Raw genomic sequence first — 17,269 nt, forward strand, 5'->3', positions numbered from 1 at the left:
CTTTACGCAGCACGCACGGGGATGAATGGAGATAGATTAAATCCATTTATAACGCGCATTGTATGCAGCCTGCATGAGAGCTTTTCAATGTCGTGAGTTGGTTGATTAAAGACAAACAGCTGAACACTAAATTCACTTTTATTAAAATATATTTAACATTAAAAGTTACAATCCATGTGATGCTTTTCTTACAAGTCGCTGTTAAATATAATCTGGTTAATATATAAAGAAATAAACAGCATTTTTGTTTTGATGAGTTAATTAAATATCTTGAACCAACAACATTGCGTCGTCTCTCTCTCTTGGTGCTGAAAGTTAAATAGAGCATTTAGCAAAAAACACATTTACTGCATATTACAACAATTATACAAAACAAAGCATATTAACTTTTTTTGGAATAGTTCTGAATCCAAAACACACACAAAAATACAAGTGATTTACTTAAAGTGACATGTTGACATCCACACAGCTGTAGATGTTTACTTTCTTATAGTCTCACTAAATAAATGGGAATCCTTTCCACTCACAACTCCCGTGTGAAATTAACATTTTCTTCTTGTTTTCCTTTTTCTGGAGTCACCTACGGGAACAAAGACTAAAATTAGTAGAAGAAAAAAAAACAAATTATTTGAATACCTTTTAAAGTTTTTGCATTTACATGTGAATAAATCCATTTGCTTAACTGCACTTGACGTTGTGAAATATATTCACTTGCAGGCATGCCTGGATTGGCTTTAAAATGTAAACTTATTTTGTGGTAAAAAATAGTTTTAATGCATTTACATCACAATCAGCATTTACATCAAAATCAGATTAAAGCACAGTTTACAGGAAGCACACCAGACTGCGTTAGTATGTTGAACAGTCCCAGTTGCAGATTTAGGTAATGGACAAAAAAATATGGAAGGAAAGACACAAAAGTGGCAGCTTTCATGAAATAACTCAGTCCACAATGACGTCACAATGACTTCACAAACGGGAAGATTTGAGATCAGAAAAGTGATGCAAGATTACTTAACCACTGATTCCAGAGGATTAATTGCTGTACATAAGGGCACATTTAGGGTTAGTGTTCCCAGGTTTGACCCACATTAAAATCAGAGCAAGACGCGTGCGTTTAGATCAATTGGAATTAATATTTTGGTCTCGTAACAGAGTTGGAAAAAGTTTTAAAGAGAGAGCGAGTGTTAAAAGCCGGACAACAGAGACAAATGAAATCCAGAATTCAGTTAGACCAACAAATGACGTGTTACTTGGACAACGCTTTGAAGGTGATTGAGTTCATTAGGATGATGTTCCTGCTTACAGTTTGCCATCCCATTGATTTGACCTACCTCACTGCAATACACAGCCTTTTTTATGTTTAGTCTGTCCTTTCCCACTGTTACCTTGTGTTTTAGAGAGTCAGAACGAGAACAGAGCATTCAAACAAAACGGTTTCAGAGATTCAAATCCATTCAATATTAAAAAAATCAACAAATCAAAATGAGCACACAGCATTCTCTTGAAATACACATCATGCAAAATACTTAAAATATGTAATATAAAATGTTAAATGCAGTAAAAAACAAATTACTACTTTCCATTTACGACACATCAGGCGACTAGCATTCCAAACACGATCTTTATTCAAGTTAATGGATAGGTTACCTTGGTTACTCTTCTTTTTGTTTCGTTTAAAGATGCTCCTCTGTTTCTTTGGTTCGGGCTGAAGGGATGCAGGCACTGCTTCAGACAATGATGGGAGATCATCCGATTCCAGTCCATCTGGGACATCGCACCCCTCGATGCCTCCTCTGAGTGTAGTCACGGATGATTTAACTATAATGCATTTCCACTCGTCTCGACCCTTCTCTTGTTCAGTCTCTGCTAGACGGCTTATTTTATGACCCGTTTCACCTTCATCTCCCCGTATAGTGCTTTCACTGCACTGTGTCACATTTTCTGCATTAAGTAAAGGACTTTCCTTTATCTGAACATTAACGTGAATGTCCGCTGGCTTCTCAGGCATCGGTTTCTCAGACACCAGAGTGGAAGTGGCATCGAACGCAGCTTCGAGGGGGTCAGAATCCGAGAGGGAAGATGGGCTCAGGATGCTCGTCTCAGTTGAATCCAATGAAAAGCCATTTGTGGGGAGGCATGGGAGATCTTCCGCTTCAACCCGAGGTTGAGGTTGCGTCGTAACTGGTGGTGATACGACCGGCGTATGTGGGTGTTGCCCCTCCTGCAGTGACGCAGGTCTTTCTAGGTGTGCCTGAATCGTGGAGGCCGGTTCTCTTGGGAGTGCCGTGAGAAGCACACCTTGTCCGTTTTGAACCGCACTCTGGGTCTTTTCCGATGGGCTGATGAAGCCGTTCACTTCTCCTGTGCTGGCTTGGTGACCCTCCGTCTGAGGATTGGCGGGAGAGGAAACGGCGGCCACTTCTCCAGCTTTTTCGTTTACAGGCTTGACACTTGGTCCTGAAGGGTGAGAAGAAGATAGTGTTGATGGTGAAGGTGTACACATTTAGATCATTATTATCTTAAAAATGGATTGATATATTTCACAGTGAGCAAAGCTGCAGCAAAAGAAAATGCTCTCTATGCAAACAAATGCTAAGATAGCGTGACAAAGCAACTAAACAATGGAGCTAGCTGATGGTGGCTAGGCCCGGTGGTGTTTAAGCATATATCAAGTCGCTGAGATAAAAAGCAGCAAAGCAGTGTTGTGGCTCGCAGTTAAGTGGCTCAGGAGCACAGCGAGGAACTGCGAATGGAGGCCACAGTCTCTTGTCCTTACCAGACGGGCAGGTATCCCTACGCTTTTCACTAGAAGGGAGGCTTTCCGAATCGCACCTTGGCCTGGTCTTTCTGAGGCTGAAACCTTTCCTGATATCCGCCAAGAGGTGGTCAATGATGCAGCCGTCGTCCTTTGGCACAAAGCCTTTCTTGACTGGTAACAGAAAGGTAAAAAGTGGGCTGAAAACACACACCATTCAAATGCCATCTTGGTTTGGAATTTCTAGAGCACAGTGAATAAAAAGGAGGGGCCGTTTACAACTTACTGATTTTACCATTTTCTCCCTTTTGTCTCTTGGACTCTTCCTCTGCAAGCTGCCTCTTTCTCTTCTCTGCCTTGGCTGCCAGCTCACTTCTGGTTTTGTTTTCCTGTTATCATAGAAGTAAAGATGTCACTCACTGTCAAGTACAAAATGTACATGGCAATTTCTTTTTGTATGATTTCGGAAGAGACAAAGCAACATTTTCCAGTTTTGTCACCGTAGATAATAATCCCCATGTTCCACAGAAAACCATATTCATTCACAAATGGCACAAGTGATTGAGAAGTTGTACATCTAAAACTACACAATATAAAAAGACAATCCCAGGGAAAGTCATGCAACTACTAACGTAAACAAAGTATCGTCCCTGACCTTCAGTGACTTGATGAAAAGTCCTCGGAAAGTCCTGATGGTTCCGAAGAGATCCTCAAGCGACAGCTGATTGGCATCCTCACACAAGTAAACAGCCAGCTCGCTCTTCAGCGTCTCAACTGCAGAGAGCCTTTCACATAAAGCCTGACATGCCTCCAGACTTTCCTGCAGCAGAGAAAATTAAGGCATTTGGATCCAGTTTCAAAATGGAGTATTGATGTTGGCTCCATTTGTAGGCAAAGCAGAGACGATCGTGTTACCTGGAGAACTTTCTCATATTGCTCCTTCAACTCGTCGACAGAGTTGGAGACCTTCTTGGTCGTCTCATTCAGTCGTTTTAGTAAAGCATTGGCTTCTGACTGAACGGAGTCCACATTAACTCTAGAGGACAAAGTTTAAACCAATTGATTATAAGTCTAGTCAAAAAGCGGCCGAGAAGCAATTTAAACATAATGAAGCACATGCGCAGAAGTAGATGTGAAAAGGTTTCTATACCCTGCTGCCTTTTCACAGATCTCAATATCATCTGGCAGCGCCAACAGCTCTGGGTGTTTCAAGTCCGCTTCCTTTGCAAAACAAGTACTTAAGTAATTAAACAGGTTCATAACTGAGAGGGGGAAAAAAAAAAAGTTATGGCAGCTGTGAGCCACTTTGTGTACCTCCAGGATGTGATGAAGCAGCGTGATGCGGCTCTTGTTGGCCTTTGTCTCTGTGAGCTTGAGCAGAGAGCTGATCTTGAACCCCTCGGCGTTCCCCGTGTGACTTCCCTGGAAGTGGAATGATGATTAAAAAATACAAACTCCGTCTTAATGTCAGCTTAAAAGTAAAATATATAAGAGTCAGAAGAGGTTCTTACATAGTTGAGAAAATTCCCAACGTCAAGGATGCGCCTGCAGAAAATGGGCATGAGCGTGCTCGTTCTGAGAGCTGAGAGATTTGTTACATGCGTTAATTTGAGTATAATGTATAACCTCAGAATGACAACTGCGTGCATACGAATATAGCTGAAGGCCTAGGGTTTCTTACACTGGCAGGCCTCCTCCACCAGCTTGACTTTAGGTTTGAGCATATCCAACACGGATGAAGTCTCCTCACACAGCAACATGCAGTCAATCCTTAACTGATAACTGGAGAAAAGAGACAGAAAGCAAAAGAAGGCAGGTATGAACGTATAAAGTATGCACATAATTCACAGGCAAAAATAACAGACCTGCAGCAAAAACTAAGACAAATAAAAGGTTACCATGGTACAGTGAGAAGGGAGGTGTAGAAGCGATCAACATTTGCCAACTTGTCCTTTTCTCCTTGGAAGGATTTCAAATTTTCAATCTACGTGAGAGCACAAGACAGTGACTCAGACGTTTGCCATTTCCAAAGTAGGCCCTTAATGGTCGGTACGTGGGCGATAAATGTTTCTAGGTAAGGATGGAGAATAGGTAAGAGTACAAACCTCATGCTTCTCTGGTAGCAGCTTAATGAGCTGCTTCAGCACCTCGACATCAAACCTGGTACGGTCCCCCTTCTGAATCATGGCTACAAAGTCCTCATTTTTGCTGGACAGACAAAATACAAAATTCGAACTTAGAAAAAAAGATGTAAAAAATGAAATACACTTTTTTTGGGGGGGAAGGAGGGGGAATTTCTTACCATTTGAACTGCTTTAGGAATATGTTCAAATTTAAGTTTTTCTTTGGATCAATGAATGTTATCTATAGAATAAAAAGAGATTTTCGAGAGGCATATTGATTATTCAGCTTTGATAATCAGGTGTGTTTGTTCTGAGCGGTGTCGAGTGTTGACCAAGCACACCTCTTTAGCCTCCTTCTTGACAGGAGCAGCTGCCCCCTTGTCTTTGTGCTCGGTCACCGGGAGACAGAACAGCTGCTCGATACTGCTGTAGTCCGGCTCCGGAGGAGGAGGCTCTTCCTGAGCCGAGGACCACATGGAGTGACCATCTGTGAGCGCGCAGAGAGGAACCCGTCATGAGCTCATGTGGCTCCATTTTGCATCAACATCCTACCATGGCTGAAATCCATTTTTACAGTGATGTTTTCCTTCCCAAAATCCAGGAGAATCCTCCGATACACCCACTCGAATTTGGAAGAACGGTTCTGCTTATGTTATTGTTCCATCCTAATCAACTATTCTCAACACAGAGGCCTTCTGCCAATGTCTTCACTCGCATTTCCCATAATGGTCCATTTCTGAAATGGCCAAAAGGGGTGACTAATATCTTGACGGATCGAGGCAAAAAGGTGATATAGCATACACATGATACTCTTGAAATTTGTTTACTGCCATCATACGTAGATAACAGTTTGTAGTTGTGAAGTTGCTGTTAATGAACGATGAATCCACTCACCAGTAACAGTGCGGAGTTTCTGCCAGTTGAGCTTTTTCATCCTCAGGGTGGGGCATCGGTGTAGCTTTAAGGGTGCAGCGCACCCGAGAGCCTGGGTACTCTGAGCCGCAATCATGCCCGGGGGAGGAGGAGGTGGAGCTGGCATGCCAGGTAAGGGAGGTGGTGGCGGTGGTGGTCCACCACCCATCCCTGGTAGAGGTGGCGGAGGTGGTGGGGGTGGCATACCTAGACCGCCGGGCAAGGGGGGAGGTGGCGGGGGTCCACCAAACCCACCAAGTGGAGGAGGAGGAGGAGGAGGTGGTGGGGGCGGAGGTGGACACAGGTTAGAAGGTTGGAACCCCATCATACCAGGGAGTGGAGGAGGAGGTGGAGGCGGGGGTGGCGGAGGAGCGGCACACAGTGGCTTCTGAGGGGATGCACCGCTTTTTTCCAACTTCTCTTCATGCCGATGATGCAGATCCGTCTGCACGGCCTTATCCACTTTCACAAGCTGCCCGTCCATTTCATGGTGACCTCCATAGCTCCTGCGTTTGGAGAACGTCAGCCGCTGCATGATCTTCTCACAGGACTCCATCTGAGCTGGAGCACAAACACAAAAACACATAAGAACCCCAATTTAAACTCCTCTCACTAAAACATACGCTTCCAGCCACCCTGACACTGTTTCATTGCGATTATCTTTTTTCCTGGATAATCACTCCCCTTCCCACATAAAAACCAGAGGAGGCCATTAGCTACCCATCGGCCTCTCCGGAGACTTGCCCTAAAGTGAATGTATTGCTGCCTCAGTGCTGACTCACAGTCCTGGGCCAGCATTATGGCTCTGTTAGTGATGGCCTCCAGAGCCAGCCAGATATCAGAGCGGCCCGGCCCCAGCACCAACAACGTCTGCAGGATGGACAGCAGCTGGAGGGAGACTGGAGAGCTGCTCACCTGCACACAACAGCACATGCATATGCACAAATTAAGTGAGGTTGTCAGGTTAACACAAGTTAAATAATGTGTGCCAGTACCAGAAAAACTCAAAAAAACAGTTTAGATCAGAAACATCAAGACACGTTTTCTTTACTGTAACAAAACATTGATTCATTCTGTCTCCTTGTTCATCGGGCTATCTTAGTTTAAAAAGCTAAACAGTCAGCTCTCACACCTTGTTAAAGAGTGTAGTGAAAACCTCCAGGTGATCACCCATGTCAATGCCACCATACACCCGAAGCAGTTCCTCCTCATCTTCAGCCATTGCCTCTTCAAAAGTCTCACATTGAATAATCAAGTCTTCATCCTCCTGCTCCCTGCACAAGACACTCATACAGATCACTGATGGGGACACCTCATCACGAATAAAGGACATTTTACATTTTTGAAAAACAATGACAAGGGCCTCAAATTATTGCCTGATTATAGATACAAACTGCAACATCGAGTCTCAAAAGAGCCATTTTACTCTCAATGATTACGGACTTTCAAACTACCTCTTAAGTTAAACTTAATTTGTTGCATAAAATCTTCTTCAGAGACTAAGAAAAACTGATAAAATCAAATGAGAACAATGGAAAGAAGGCTCACCTTAACTTTGGCAGAATATCAAGTAACTGGAGCCCTGCAAGAGCATCAAAACACTCAATTATCAGTATTTTAAGAAGGTTTATCTCCAAAATGTGTCATTGACATCTCCACAGTGGCATGTTAGTTTTGAGGAAATTGGCAAGAAGTCACAGGTGAGCAATCACAAGATGAGTGGCCAAACAAATGGCTGATTGGTCCAAGGTGGTGGGTGGCGTTTTTATGTTTTTTCGGAGGGTTAATATAGCTGCTGCATTGATGACATTTGTCAAACTATCTCGACCGTGGTGATCTTCAGGCAGAGGTAGCTCAGTGCAAAAAAGGTCCAGGTTTCAGACCAAGGTTAGTGAAACTGTTGTGCAGTAAATGCAGGGACAGACTCCACCGGACATTATAAAAAAAGAAAAATCCACTACAGAAAAATGGATGGATCGAGAGGGAATTTAACTCAGGAGACAACATTAAATATCACATTAGGTCAATGTGATTTAATCAGTGCAAGAGTGATGACATGTTCTCTAAACTCCCACTATTGTGATAGTCACTGTTATTGGTGTAAAATCTGAATACAGCAATAAAGTCTAAATACACAATGCTTCATACACTTGAGGTTTGCTTAGTTCTCAGGCGTTATATGAGTGAGAATAAGGCCATTAGACCTATTCTTAGACATATCAGTGACAGACATATTTGTAATGGAGCTCCTGCTGATGGCCTGCTTTCCTATCTGCATTCACTTTACCGCAGCGTGACATTACTCACGATGGGACTCCAGACTTCCAATTAATTGTTAAATAGCCGTTGAATGGCGAACCTACCGATGAACTGCTTTCTCATCTTATCTCTCTGCCGGAGGTCATCTCTCCCGAAGATGAGGGCGTTGATGACACTGAGGAGGGTCACCATGTAAGGGACGTTATCTGTGGCCTGCAGCTCATTCATGATCACGCTGAAGCGATACTGCTGCGTCTTCACTCCCTTAAGGGGAAATTAAAGTCAGTGTAAGTCATAAACTTCAATGAGGAAGATTTGTGATTACAACGCTTGTGCATGCAACCCACCACTAGAGGGCGTCGTTAGGGTACTTATCATTCAGAGCGCAGTATCACGTGAGGTCAATCCAACAACAGCTTAACTTTTCAAATAACTAAATAAATAAACTTCTACATCTTCTTGCCTTGTAGTGGTCCAGGGCATCCAGTGCCAGCCGATGTCCGTCTGCGGAGAACACGCTGAGGGCGGCAAGTAGCTCAAACACCTGCTTCTTCACCATGGTGTTGGACGTGTCCAAAGCTGCAGAGCATCATGATCACACACATCAGTACAGGTCAAGCACTCATATTTTACACTAGTTTCTCTGAAAGCAAAAGCCTCCATATCTAGTCATCCCCCTTTGTGTGTGGACTCAAGCAAGATGCTTTATTTAACAACTTCACTTGAACTTTGCCCTCTGAGGATGATGTGTTGCACTGTAGATAAACTTGTGTTTGTGTGTGTGTGTGTGAGAGTGTATCTGAAGTTGGAGAAATCAATATTCACTCACTGTGATACTACATTTTGAGGAATGTCCTGAAGCAACCCTTACTGAATCATCTCTGTACATATCAGGAAAATGCAGCTCAGCTCAGTGAGTCATGCTGTCGTACCGTTATGACCTATTATATTCCAAATGTTACATTATATATATATATATATATATATATATATATATATATATATATATATATATATATATATATATATATATATATATATATATATATATATGTATGTATATGTATGTATGTATGTATGAAACCCACCCAGGTCCTTAAACTTGGCTTTCTTTAGAATACACAGGCTGCTCTAAATATCTTGACCTAATTATTCTGTATATATTTTCTGGACCACCTGGGCCTCCCTTTCCATGTGTAAGCTACTCTGAGACATACTCAAACGAACACTATATGGAAAAATGAGTGCGGTAGATGTGATGATTTTTCCCAAAGAAAGGGATATGGTCAACCTTGGGAGAGCTTCCGAATGTATCCCTCGTTCTCGATAATGAAGTGGATCCCAGTCGAGGAGTTCATGACAGCCCGGACGCAGCTGACACACGTGAGCTGCAGCAGGGCATCGGCTATGCGAGAGCATCCCCGACCCGAAAGTCGGTCTAGGGCCTCCAGGAGGAGATCCAACCCACTGAGCTCCAGGAACTGGATCATCCATGTCTGATCGCTGCCCTCCAGACGACGCTTCAACCCCGAGTAGTTGACCACGGTGGGAACTTGCAGCAGTCTGATGCACAGCTCTGGGTCGGCACTCTCCAGGTTGGCCTCCTGCTGGGTGTCAGAGTCCTGCGAGGAGCCAAGGCGACCCCTGACTGCCGCCCACTTCTTTTTCCCATCTGACTTCCCTGACATGATGGCTGTGGAGGACAGAAGGGAAACGGTCACAGTTTTTTTTCAATGTGTGCAGATGACAAGAGACAGTTTTCAGCTATAGTTTCTCTAAAAAAGAATGCTACTTGTTTTGGACGGCGGATGCTGTCTGTCTACAAAGATATTTATGGAATTGTCCAGGATACCACGTTGTCATTGCTATTTAGACAAGGGTAAGCGGGCCAAAATAACGCCCTACCAGACAGGAAAGCAGAATAGGAAATGATAACTCTGCACATTTGTGGATGATTCAAAGATATGTCAGCAGTCCGGTCCCCACCAGCTCTGCCAAACATTCCAATCTAATCCTAAAGAGAATGGCCGTCAGCTTGTCGAACCTCTGCAAAGCCAGGCTGTCTGGGATATAAACATTGACAAAACAGGCACACTCGTGATGAGCTAAAACATAGAAACAACTGTCTAGGAGCAACAGTTCTTAAACATCATATACCAACATTACGTGACATTGACGTGAATGCACACATTGATCACTACAAGTGACCGTTTCTGCTATTACTTGAGAGCACAGTCCCCTCTTTTACCAACCAGCCTAACATACACGTTTCTAAATACAAGTTGCAAGTAAAAACACATTTTCCCAATCTAATAAAATCAACAGGAGCTCTGGCCAAAAAATGGTAGAAATGTTCTCCAAAAGTCTAAAAATACTTTCTCCCAGTGCTGGAGTTGTTATATTAGGGGGTGCAGAATAAAAAGACATGCCTGAGTGGTCCTTCTGTCTCCTGTTGTTGACTTCACACTTGGCAAACATAAGATATACAGACGAGGCATTGAGTGATGAGCACGTACAAACACAATGCTCTGTAAAAGGGGCAGTCAAGTCAATCTGGAAGGACTTTCCAAGTCTTATATCTTACCATTGAGACATATGAGGCTATCCTCAGGAATCCTGCATCATTTTAATTCTATGTGTTTTAGGAGCTCCGTAAACTTACACAGCAAAATGATATTTGTGATTTCTCTCTTTTCAAAAGGTAATTTGCTAAAGTAATGACCTTTTAAACAATTTGACAAATTGGTTTTCTATTCAGTTGGCAGAATCAAGGTAAAAAGAGGCTTTTTTCCCTTCCTTTTCTCACATATTCTGGCAAGGCATTTGTCGGCTCTGACTGCAGCGTTTTAGTCCTGCTGCCAGTGTGAGAGTGTTACCGTGGCAGCAAGCAGACAGACAATGGTGTTTTACAACAGGCCTTCTCAATACTCTTCAAAGGGCTGTGTTCAGTGGCCACAAAATGGATGGATGGCTCCCTGCCCCCTTTCAGGAGAACAGGAGTTGTGGCCAGAAAACCAGTTAAACACTTTCTGATTCTCGAGTACATTTGGCGTTCATGTCTAGTGTGAGGAACAAAAGTTGCAAGTTGATGCGATAAGATGAACACTTTGTGAAGCTACCAAGAGTGTTGTTAAATGGACTCACGTCCTGCAAAGCGACAGCTATTGCGAAGACAGTTGAAGGGAATCGCTGCGTGTACAAACACTCTAACAAGGAAGGAAAAGACTTTCCCTGGACAGGAAACTCGGCTCCAGATAAACACACTGCGGTGACGCCTTATGTTCTTCTTTTGAAAAACTTCATTTTCGTTTCTATGGATGATGACTCGAGAAAATGTTGCCCATGAGTAAACATCCGGGTGACATGTCAAGCCGTATCAAAGATCAACTGCGACAGAAAAAAGATGTTGCACATTCTTTTGTGCATTCCATTTGTCCTCAAATATAAGAAAATTTCACACGCTGACCTTGTCTGCCAAGTCTCCCACATGTACCACTAATAGCGGGCTGATTCACTGCACACCTACTCATCTGCCCTCTTGTTGAAGCGCCCACACAGCAGCCCACTGCTACTGCACAGCATCAACACCTTGGAAAACGCAGAAATATCTCCTCTGATTTATTTCCTCTCAGACATATGCAAAGCTCACTGGCATGATTGCATGTTTTTCTACAAATGGTGATTGCAAGTCAGCAATAATACATGAGTAAATACCATATTATCTTTAAATAAATAGCACGGGCCAGTTTTAAACGTCTATCTCTCACTGCATTTTGTTTCAAACCACCAAAATAGTTGGGAAATAAACGTTGGATACTTATATGTTATATTTTAGCTTTTGAGCACTGACATGATAGTGGATTTATTGATACACAAACAAATGTTGCAAATGTTGCATATACAGGTAATTATTCAAGCTTCATCAATGCAGTACATTTTATTACAGCCTTCCCGAAGCGATTATTACGACATAAAACATCTGGGAGTCATTTACTGACTTCCTAACATCTCTCTTTCCCTTTGCTATTTAAGGGAGTGACCGAAAGGCCTGAAAGTCTACAAACACACTGTGCAACTCCACAGTGTATCCTTTTAGGTGTAGTTTCCTGTATTCCCAGACTCTGCAGACAGCAATACAGCAATTGTCAGATCGGTTAAACATCTGCATTGACAAATACATTTGGTCCATATGGTCCAACGCACAGACTCAAAACTGGAATACTCCGTTCAAGTGCATTTTGGCAAACACAGCTGTTTTCCTCACAGCCGTCTTCCTCTTCGCTCTGTTCGAGGAAAGGAGGGTAAGAGGAGACGATTGCCTCCTCCAGGATGGATCGACAATCTTGTCAGACTAAAATGCAAATGCCAGTGTGTGCCAATCTTCATTATGTGCATTGGTCCATTATGACAATAAAAAACGGACATTAGGAGCAACATTATCGGTGCAAATTCACTACTTTGCGCTGCGATTTATTTCCCCACATACCAAGGGGCATAACGGGACTGTAGTCACCTAATAACTGACAGCAGACAACCACCGGTGACGGTTAACATTACTCTTCCTGCTACACGTGTCACATCCCGATGCCTCGGTGCATCAGTAAAGATAACCTATATGATGACTATGACACCTTACCTGCTTTTATCCCATGAATATGAAGACACTTGAACAGCCGCGTCCTCTGATGTGGTCTCAAATCAGGGAGTGCTTTGCAGTCATCCGGACATTTTAAACTGACAAAAAAGATGTGCACGGTGCCCCGGAGATTTGGGCACAGTGTGGCAAGTCAAGTCTTGTGTGGTATGCGGATGGCACCCGTTTTCAAAACGTTACGGCCCCTGAGCTTTCGTTCACTTGAGAGTCGGACCGCATCAAGACGACGACATTACAGCGCTGTGACATCCGGTCGAGACCATCAGAATAAAACACGTGTTACTCATGGCTGAGTGTATATTCATACATTTAAAATTAAAAGCTTCGCGCAGTTCTAATATGGGCTCAAACATAGGATTTGACCCTTATAATGTTTACTCGAACAAACCTCAAAGATTGAAAATAAAACTCACGTCAAAATGCAGCGTTAAGTTACCTAAGTTAGCGTTAGCTCGGTTACCTCCAGTAACGTTAAGCAGAGCTGCCAACTTTAAAAAAAAAACCTTGCCGTGAGAATTTATTGTTAAAAATAAAAACGAACAAACAAAAGGTTAATTATAAATGGAGTAACGTACGTTACCTATAAAAAAAAGGTCCAACCGAAGTATTTGGATACGAGTAGTAGCTCAGTCACAACTTGCACAATTTAGGTGAACTGCAACTGATAAGTAACGTTACCTAACTGATGTGTTAGATCATCAAATGTATTTTCTATTGCAGTGGTTCTGAAATCCTTTAAAAATAGTCATTCATAAAATTAATTGTATGTATGTTATTATAAATAAGCAAGGGCGTAGGTTTGCATACAGTCCATAGGGACTAGTCACAACCAAAGTTTGGAAAAGACACAATTGTCCTCACCAATACGGAAAAATCATTTTGCACAATGTATTTCTAAACGTATTCATATTATTATCTATGCTCGTCACCCAGAAGAGAAAAAACATATTTCCACGTTTTCCAATGCGCCTTCGAGCCGCCGATGCAAGATGCAGTCATTTGATTGGCTGAAGTGGCGAATCAGAAACGCTACGTGAGTCTTGACTTGCAGGAGGAGATGATGTGCAGGTTGAGGAAGCGGGGTCGGCAACACCGCGGCTCCGATTTAACGCTTAGCCAAGTGGAAAATTTCTTCAAGGAAATATTTATTTTGTTTTATTTGTTTTACTAAAATGTGCGTCACATTCTATTATATCAATGTCAAGCACCTTTCCCTGCAGCTGGCTACTTGTAATTCACACACCAATTTACACCCTCAGTAAACAATCAACGGTAAATAATTATTCCGGTTCCAGCGCCACGTGACGCGACTCTAATGAAGATAAGCGGTTTGGATAATGGATGGAATAATTTTTTTTTTAAAAGTCACGGAGAAAAGTAGAGTTACATTCTGTGTGGACATTTTAATTAGCTTTCACTGCCAACGTAGCTGCTGACGTGTGTGCTTGATAAATTAGCAAACCAAACATGTAATGTTAATAGACTCTTCCAGAACAATCACACAGCATCTGCTGAAAAGTATGAAGCTGCAGATGAACGATTCCTCAGCTGCTGCAGCAAACTGAGTAAAGTAGATATACTTTCAGGAAGTACATCAAGTCCAAACTCTGCTGCTAGTTATGTGGCAGCTCATGAGACAGTAAAGCGTCCGCTAGTAAAAACATATCCATCCTCCGTTTGCGGTGATCTAAAAGTCCAGCGTGACGCTCACTGTAAACGGAGCAAAACATATGAGTTTTAAATTGGAAACCTCACCCTACGACATTAAATATTGATAGGACTCTAGGCCCTGTCATAATTGACACGTGACTGTATTTGTTTTCTCCTCTTTAAAAGAGTTTGCTAGTTATAACAGGTAAAATAGCAATACAATGTCAGTAATGATCTTTATTCTTGTCCTATAAGCTGTCCCTGCCAATGCTGAGACCAAACCTGCGCCCTCGTAAACAAGACACTGATAAAGCGCTGTGTATAAACGATATATCTTTTATTCAACCAAAGATGCTTTGCACTAGTTACGGGCTACTTGGTTGAAAGAACATTACACACGGGGTACAGCAGTGGAAAAAGTTGAGAACCACTGTTCTATTGCATACTTTATAAATTAATTTTAAGGACAGCGTTTTATTTTGGAGGCAAAATTGCCTAACTTCCGGACTTGGTGTGTCTGTCGTGTTCTGGCTTGATGCTGACTGTGAGGCAGAATGCAGCCAGTGGTTGTAGGCCCTCCTCCCGTACCCCCATCCCATCAGCTGGGTTTGACCTCAAGCGGGCAGTCGTTGCAGGAGGAAAATTAACCCGCGTTAATCTAAGCCAGTGCACGATTCTCGACAGCACAAGATGCCCATCACAGTAACAAATCAGCTCTGTTTCATTCTGAATGAATGCAGCTTTGTTTGAGAATTGCTGAGACAATGTCCAACCCTCAGGGTGCTTGGGTCTGACCGCCCTGAAGCATGCTCTAAGATTATTGCCTAACATGAGACTTTTAGTTAACTATGACCGAGACCAGAACTACTCCTTTCTTTCACTAAAATTGCAGTTCTTTACTTCAAACTAAATCCCAAATTATCATTTGAATTGTTTAAATCAGAATCCAGACATAATCTGGAGACACACTGACACATCTTTTCTTGATGGTTTGTTTACATGGCTCCAGGGGTTGAGAATTGTAAAAATCTCCCCAAGGCCCAGTTTGATCCACTACTTCATCAAAGAAGTGTATGAGAGGGCATATGCTAATGTGTCACACTTAAAGTACCAACAGCGCATGGAGACAATTATCCAGAAATTTCTAAATCATCCTGGAGGTGGGAGTCAAGATGTTCAAGAAACGATCAACTGCTTGAATGTGTTTGCATATCTCCTTAAAGACAGTAACGATCTAGGTAATTTGTTGAGAATTTGTTATCAATACCCCCGTTGCTCGAGGCAATTAAGTTTCACTGCCTCGGAGGGAATCAGCTTCATGGTAAATGCATTGTTATGCTACTTTAGGTCTCCTGAGCCAATGTGCCGGCACCATAAGATCTTTTGTTTAACCAGAGGAAAATGGGATTTCTATCAGGGAGACCACTAAGAAATCAGCTGCAATACCCAAGTTGCAACAACACAGAATGTGCAAGATAGTTGAGCCTGGCCACACTTTGTTTGAATGGAGCAACAACTCGCTTAGCTAGTTGAACAGGATGATGAAACACAGTTGGAAACAAGCTACCAAAACTCAATAGTCTACATAATTTCTCTTTATTGTTGTGTATAAATGTAGGTAGGTACACATCAAGTGGTTTTGATTTTCAGTCAAAACGCTTAACCTACTAGTCCTACTGTCACAATGTTACCCATACAGATCTTTATAAAGGTGTGTCAGTGATTATAGGATTAGTTGGTAGTTTCCTCAATAGAAGGCTGTGACACCGCTTGTTTGGATTGTTATCTTAAGCGAAGGCAATCTTTTTTTAATAACCTGGGAATAGCTTGTAAATGTAGCTTTGCCCTAACCTTTAATTGATTTACATTTTAGAAAAACAGAGCTGCTATATAACATGTTAGGGCAAGTTCCTGATACTGCATCACATTGTTTGATCCATTGTGGCAACAGTGGCTGCGTTATCACTAAACAACAACAACATTCCCATATCTAGAAAACCCAAATAGTTCACCCCTCTTTAGTATTTAACTGCATTCCTCATCCTGGTGGCTATCGAGCACCCCTCAAGTGTCAAGAGTATGTGGATCCTAGTTTGGACACCGCATTAGCCGACAAGCTGAAATGATCCCAGAAAAGCTATAATCATGACTTTAAAAAGTATATAGCTGCAACTAAAAAGATACATACACATAAAATGGCCATGGGTGACTATGTCTAAACAGCAGAGTTCTCTGTTTACATTTTACAATTGATACAAGGTGTTGTCAGGTTTAGTAAAAACAGCCGACACCAGTATTCAATAAACAAAGGTGGAGCCCAGCGGCCCACTATTACAACAAAGTTGGGAACAAAGGTGTAATTACTCCTGTAAAACCTGACTGATCCCTTGCAGTGTGTTATGAGCTGATATTGACTTAAGCACAATAATTTATGTTTTTATTGGCAGATTTGCAATGTAGTCCTTAAAATACAGGTAAGAGTTTGAGGTCATTTTTGGAGACAGTGTTGCTGTTTCACAATTTGTCCAGGAGAGAGCACTCTGTACTCATTACAACACGATACATTGAACACGTATAAATTATTAAAAAATAACATGTCACAAGTCTTGAGAGAGTTTAGGGAACTTAAGCTTAACATGTTCGCATTGACCATGGGTTTACGTGAAAAAATAATGAAGACCAATACATTCTTTACTGTCTTCTTTACTCCCAACTATGCATATTTAAAATAGCCGTAACAGCAAAAGCATCATAATGCTGTGAAGTAAAAAATGAAGATACATGTTTGAGATCACAATACGGCTCAGATACACACTGTAAAACCATTTCACAACAGCAGAACGGAACAACGGAACAAAAACTACACTTCCCAGGGTGCATCGCGCGCATCTTAGTTGAAAGGTCGAAGACGTA

The 17,269-nt window shown here is 42.2% G+C and overlaps 1 protein-coding gene across 9 annotated transcripts; it reads right to left on the reverse strand.

Moving 5' to 3' along the window:
- Positions 1-152: 152 nt before the first annotated feature.
- On the reverse strand, positions 153-12,925 carry inf2 (inverted formin 2). Of its 9 annotated transcripts, none has more exons than XM_068580016.1 (23): positions 12,689-12,925; positions 9,344-9,745; positions 8,516-8,631; positions 8,157-8,316; positions 7,342-7,375; positions 6,926-7,067; positions 6,576-6,708; positions 5,776-6,354; positions 5,223-5,368; positions 5,061-5,122; positions 4,864-4,966; positions 4,657-4,742; positions 4,440-4,540; positions 4,270-4,340; positions 4,073-4,180; positions 3,909-3,979; positions 3,674-3,794; positions 3,414-3,578; positions 3,045-3,147; positions 2,780-2,932; positions 1,646-2,460; positions 1,335-1,383; positions 153-580 (listed from the first exon to the last, which is right to left on the reverse strand). In XM_068580016.1, the coding sequence occupies exons 2-22, from the start codon at positions 9,738-9,740 to the stop codon at positions 1,336-1,338; spliced, it is 3,714 nt and encodes a 1,237-aa protein (XP_068436117.1). In that variant the 5' UTR covers positions 9,741-9,745; positions 12,689-12,925; the 3' UTR covers positions 153-580; position 1,335. The 9 variants fall into 9 exon arrangements, 8 of the variants coding, with proteins under 8 accessions (XP_068436117.1, XP_068436119.1, XP_068436118.1 ...); XR_011077657.1 differs by having other exon boundaries at positions 549-580; positions 659-1,383; XM_068580018.1 differs by lacking the exon at positions 1,335-1,383 and having other exon boundaries at positions 1,651-2,460.
- Positions 12,926-17,269: the final 4,344 nt, after the last annotated feature.

Source organism: Clinocottus analis, unplaced genomic scaffold (genome assembly GCF_023055335.1).
Source record: "Clinocottus analis isolate CAN_PGR_092001 unplaced genomic scaffold, fCliAna1.0.p SCAF_17, whole genome shotgun sequence".
NCBI lineage: Eukaryota > Metazoa > Chordata > Actinopteri > Perciformes > Cottidae > Clinocottus > Clinocottus analis.

What these genes read in the sequence shown, in the direction of transcription:
- inf2 (XM_068580016.1), bottom strand. Translation starts at nt 9,740, where the DNA reads ATGTCAGGGAAGTCAGATGGGAAAAAGAAGTGGGCGGCAGTCAGGGGT. An exon ending in GATATTCTGCCAAAGTTAAG is followed by an intron (nt 7,068 to 7,341) that starts GTGAGCCTTCTT and finishes TGTCTTGTGCAG; the next exon opens with GGAGCAGGAGGATGAAGACT. An exon ending in GGTGGAGGAGGCCTGCCAGT is followed by an intron (nt 4,341 to 4,439) that starts GTAAGAAACCCT and finishes CAAATCTCTCAG; the next exon opens with CTCTCAGAACGAGCACGCTC.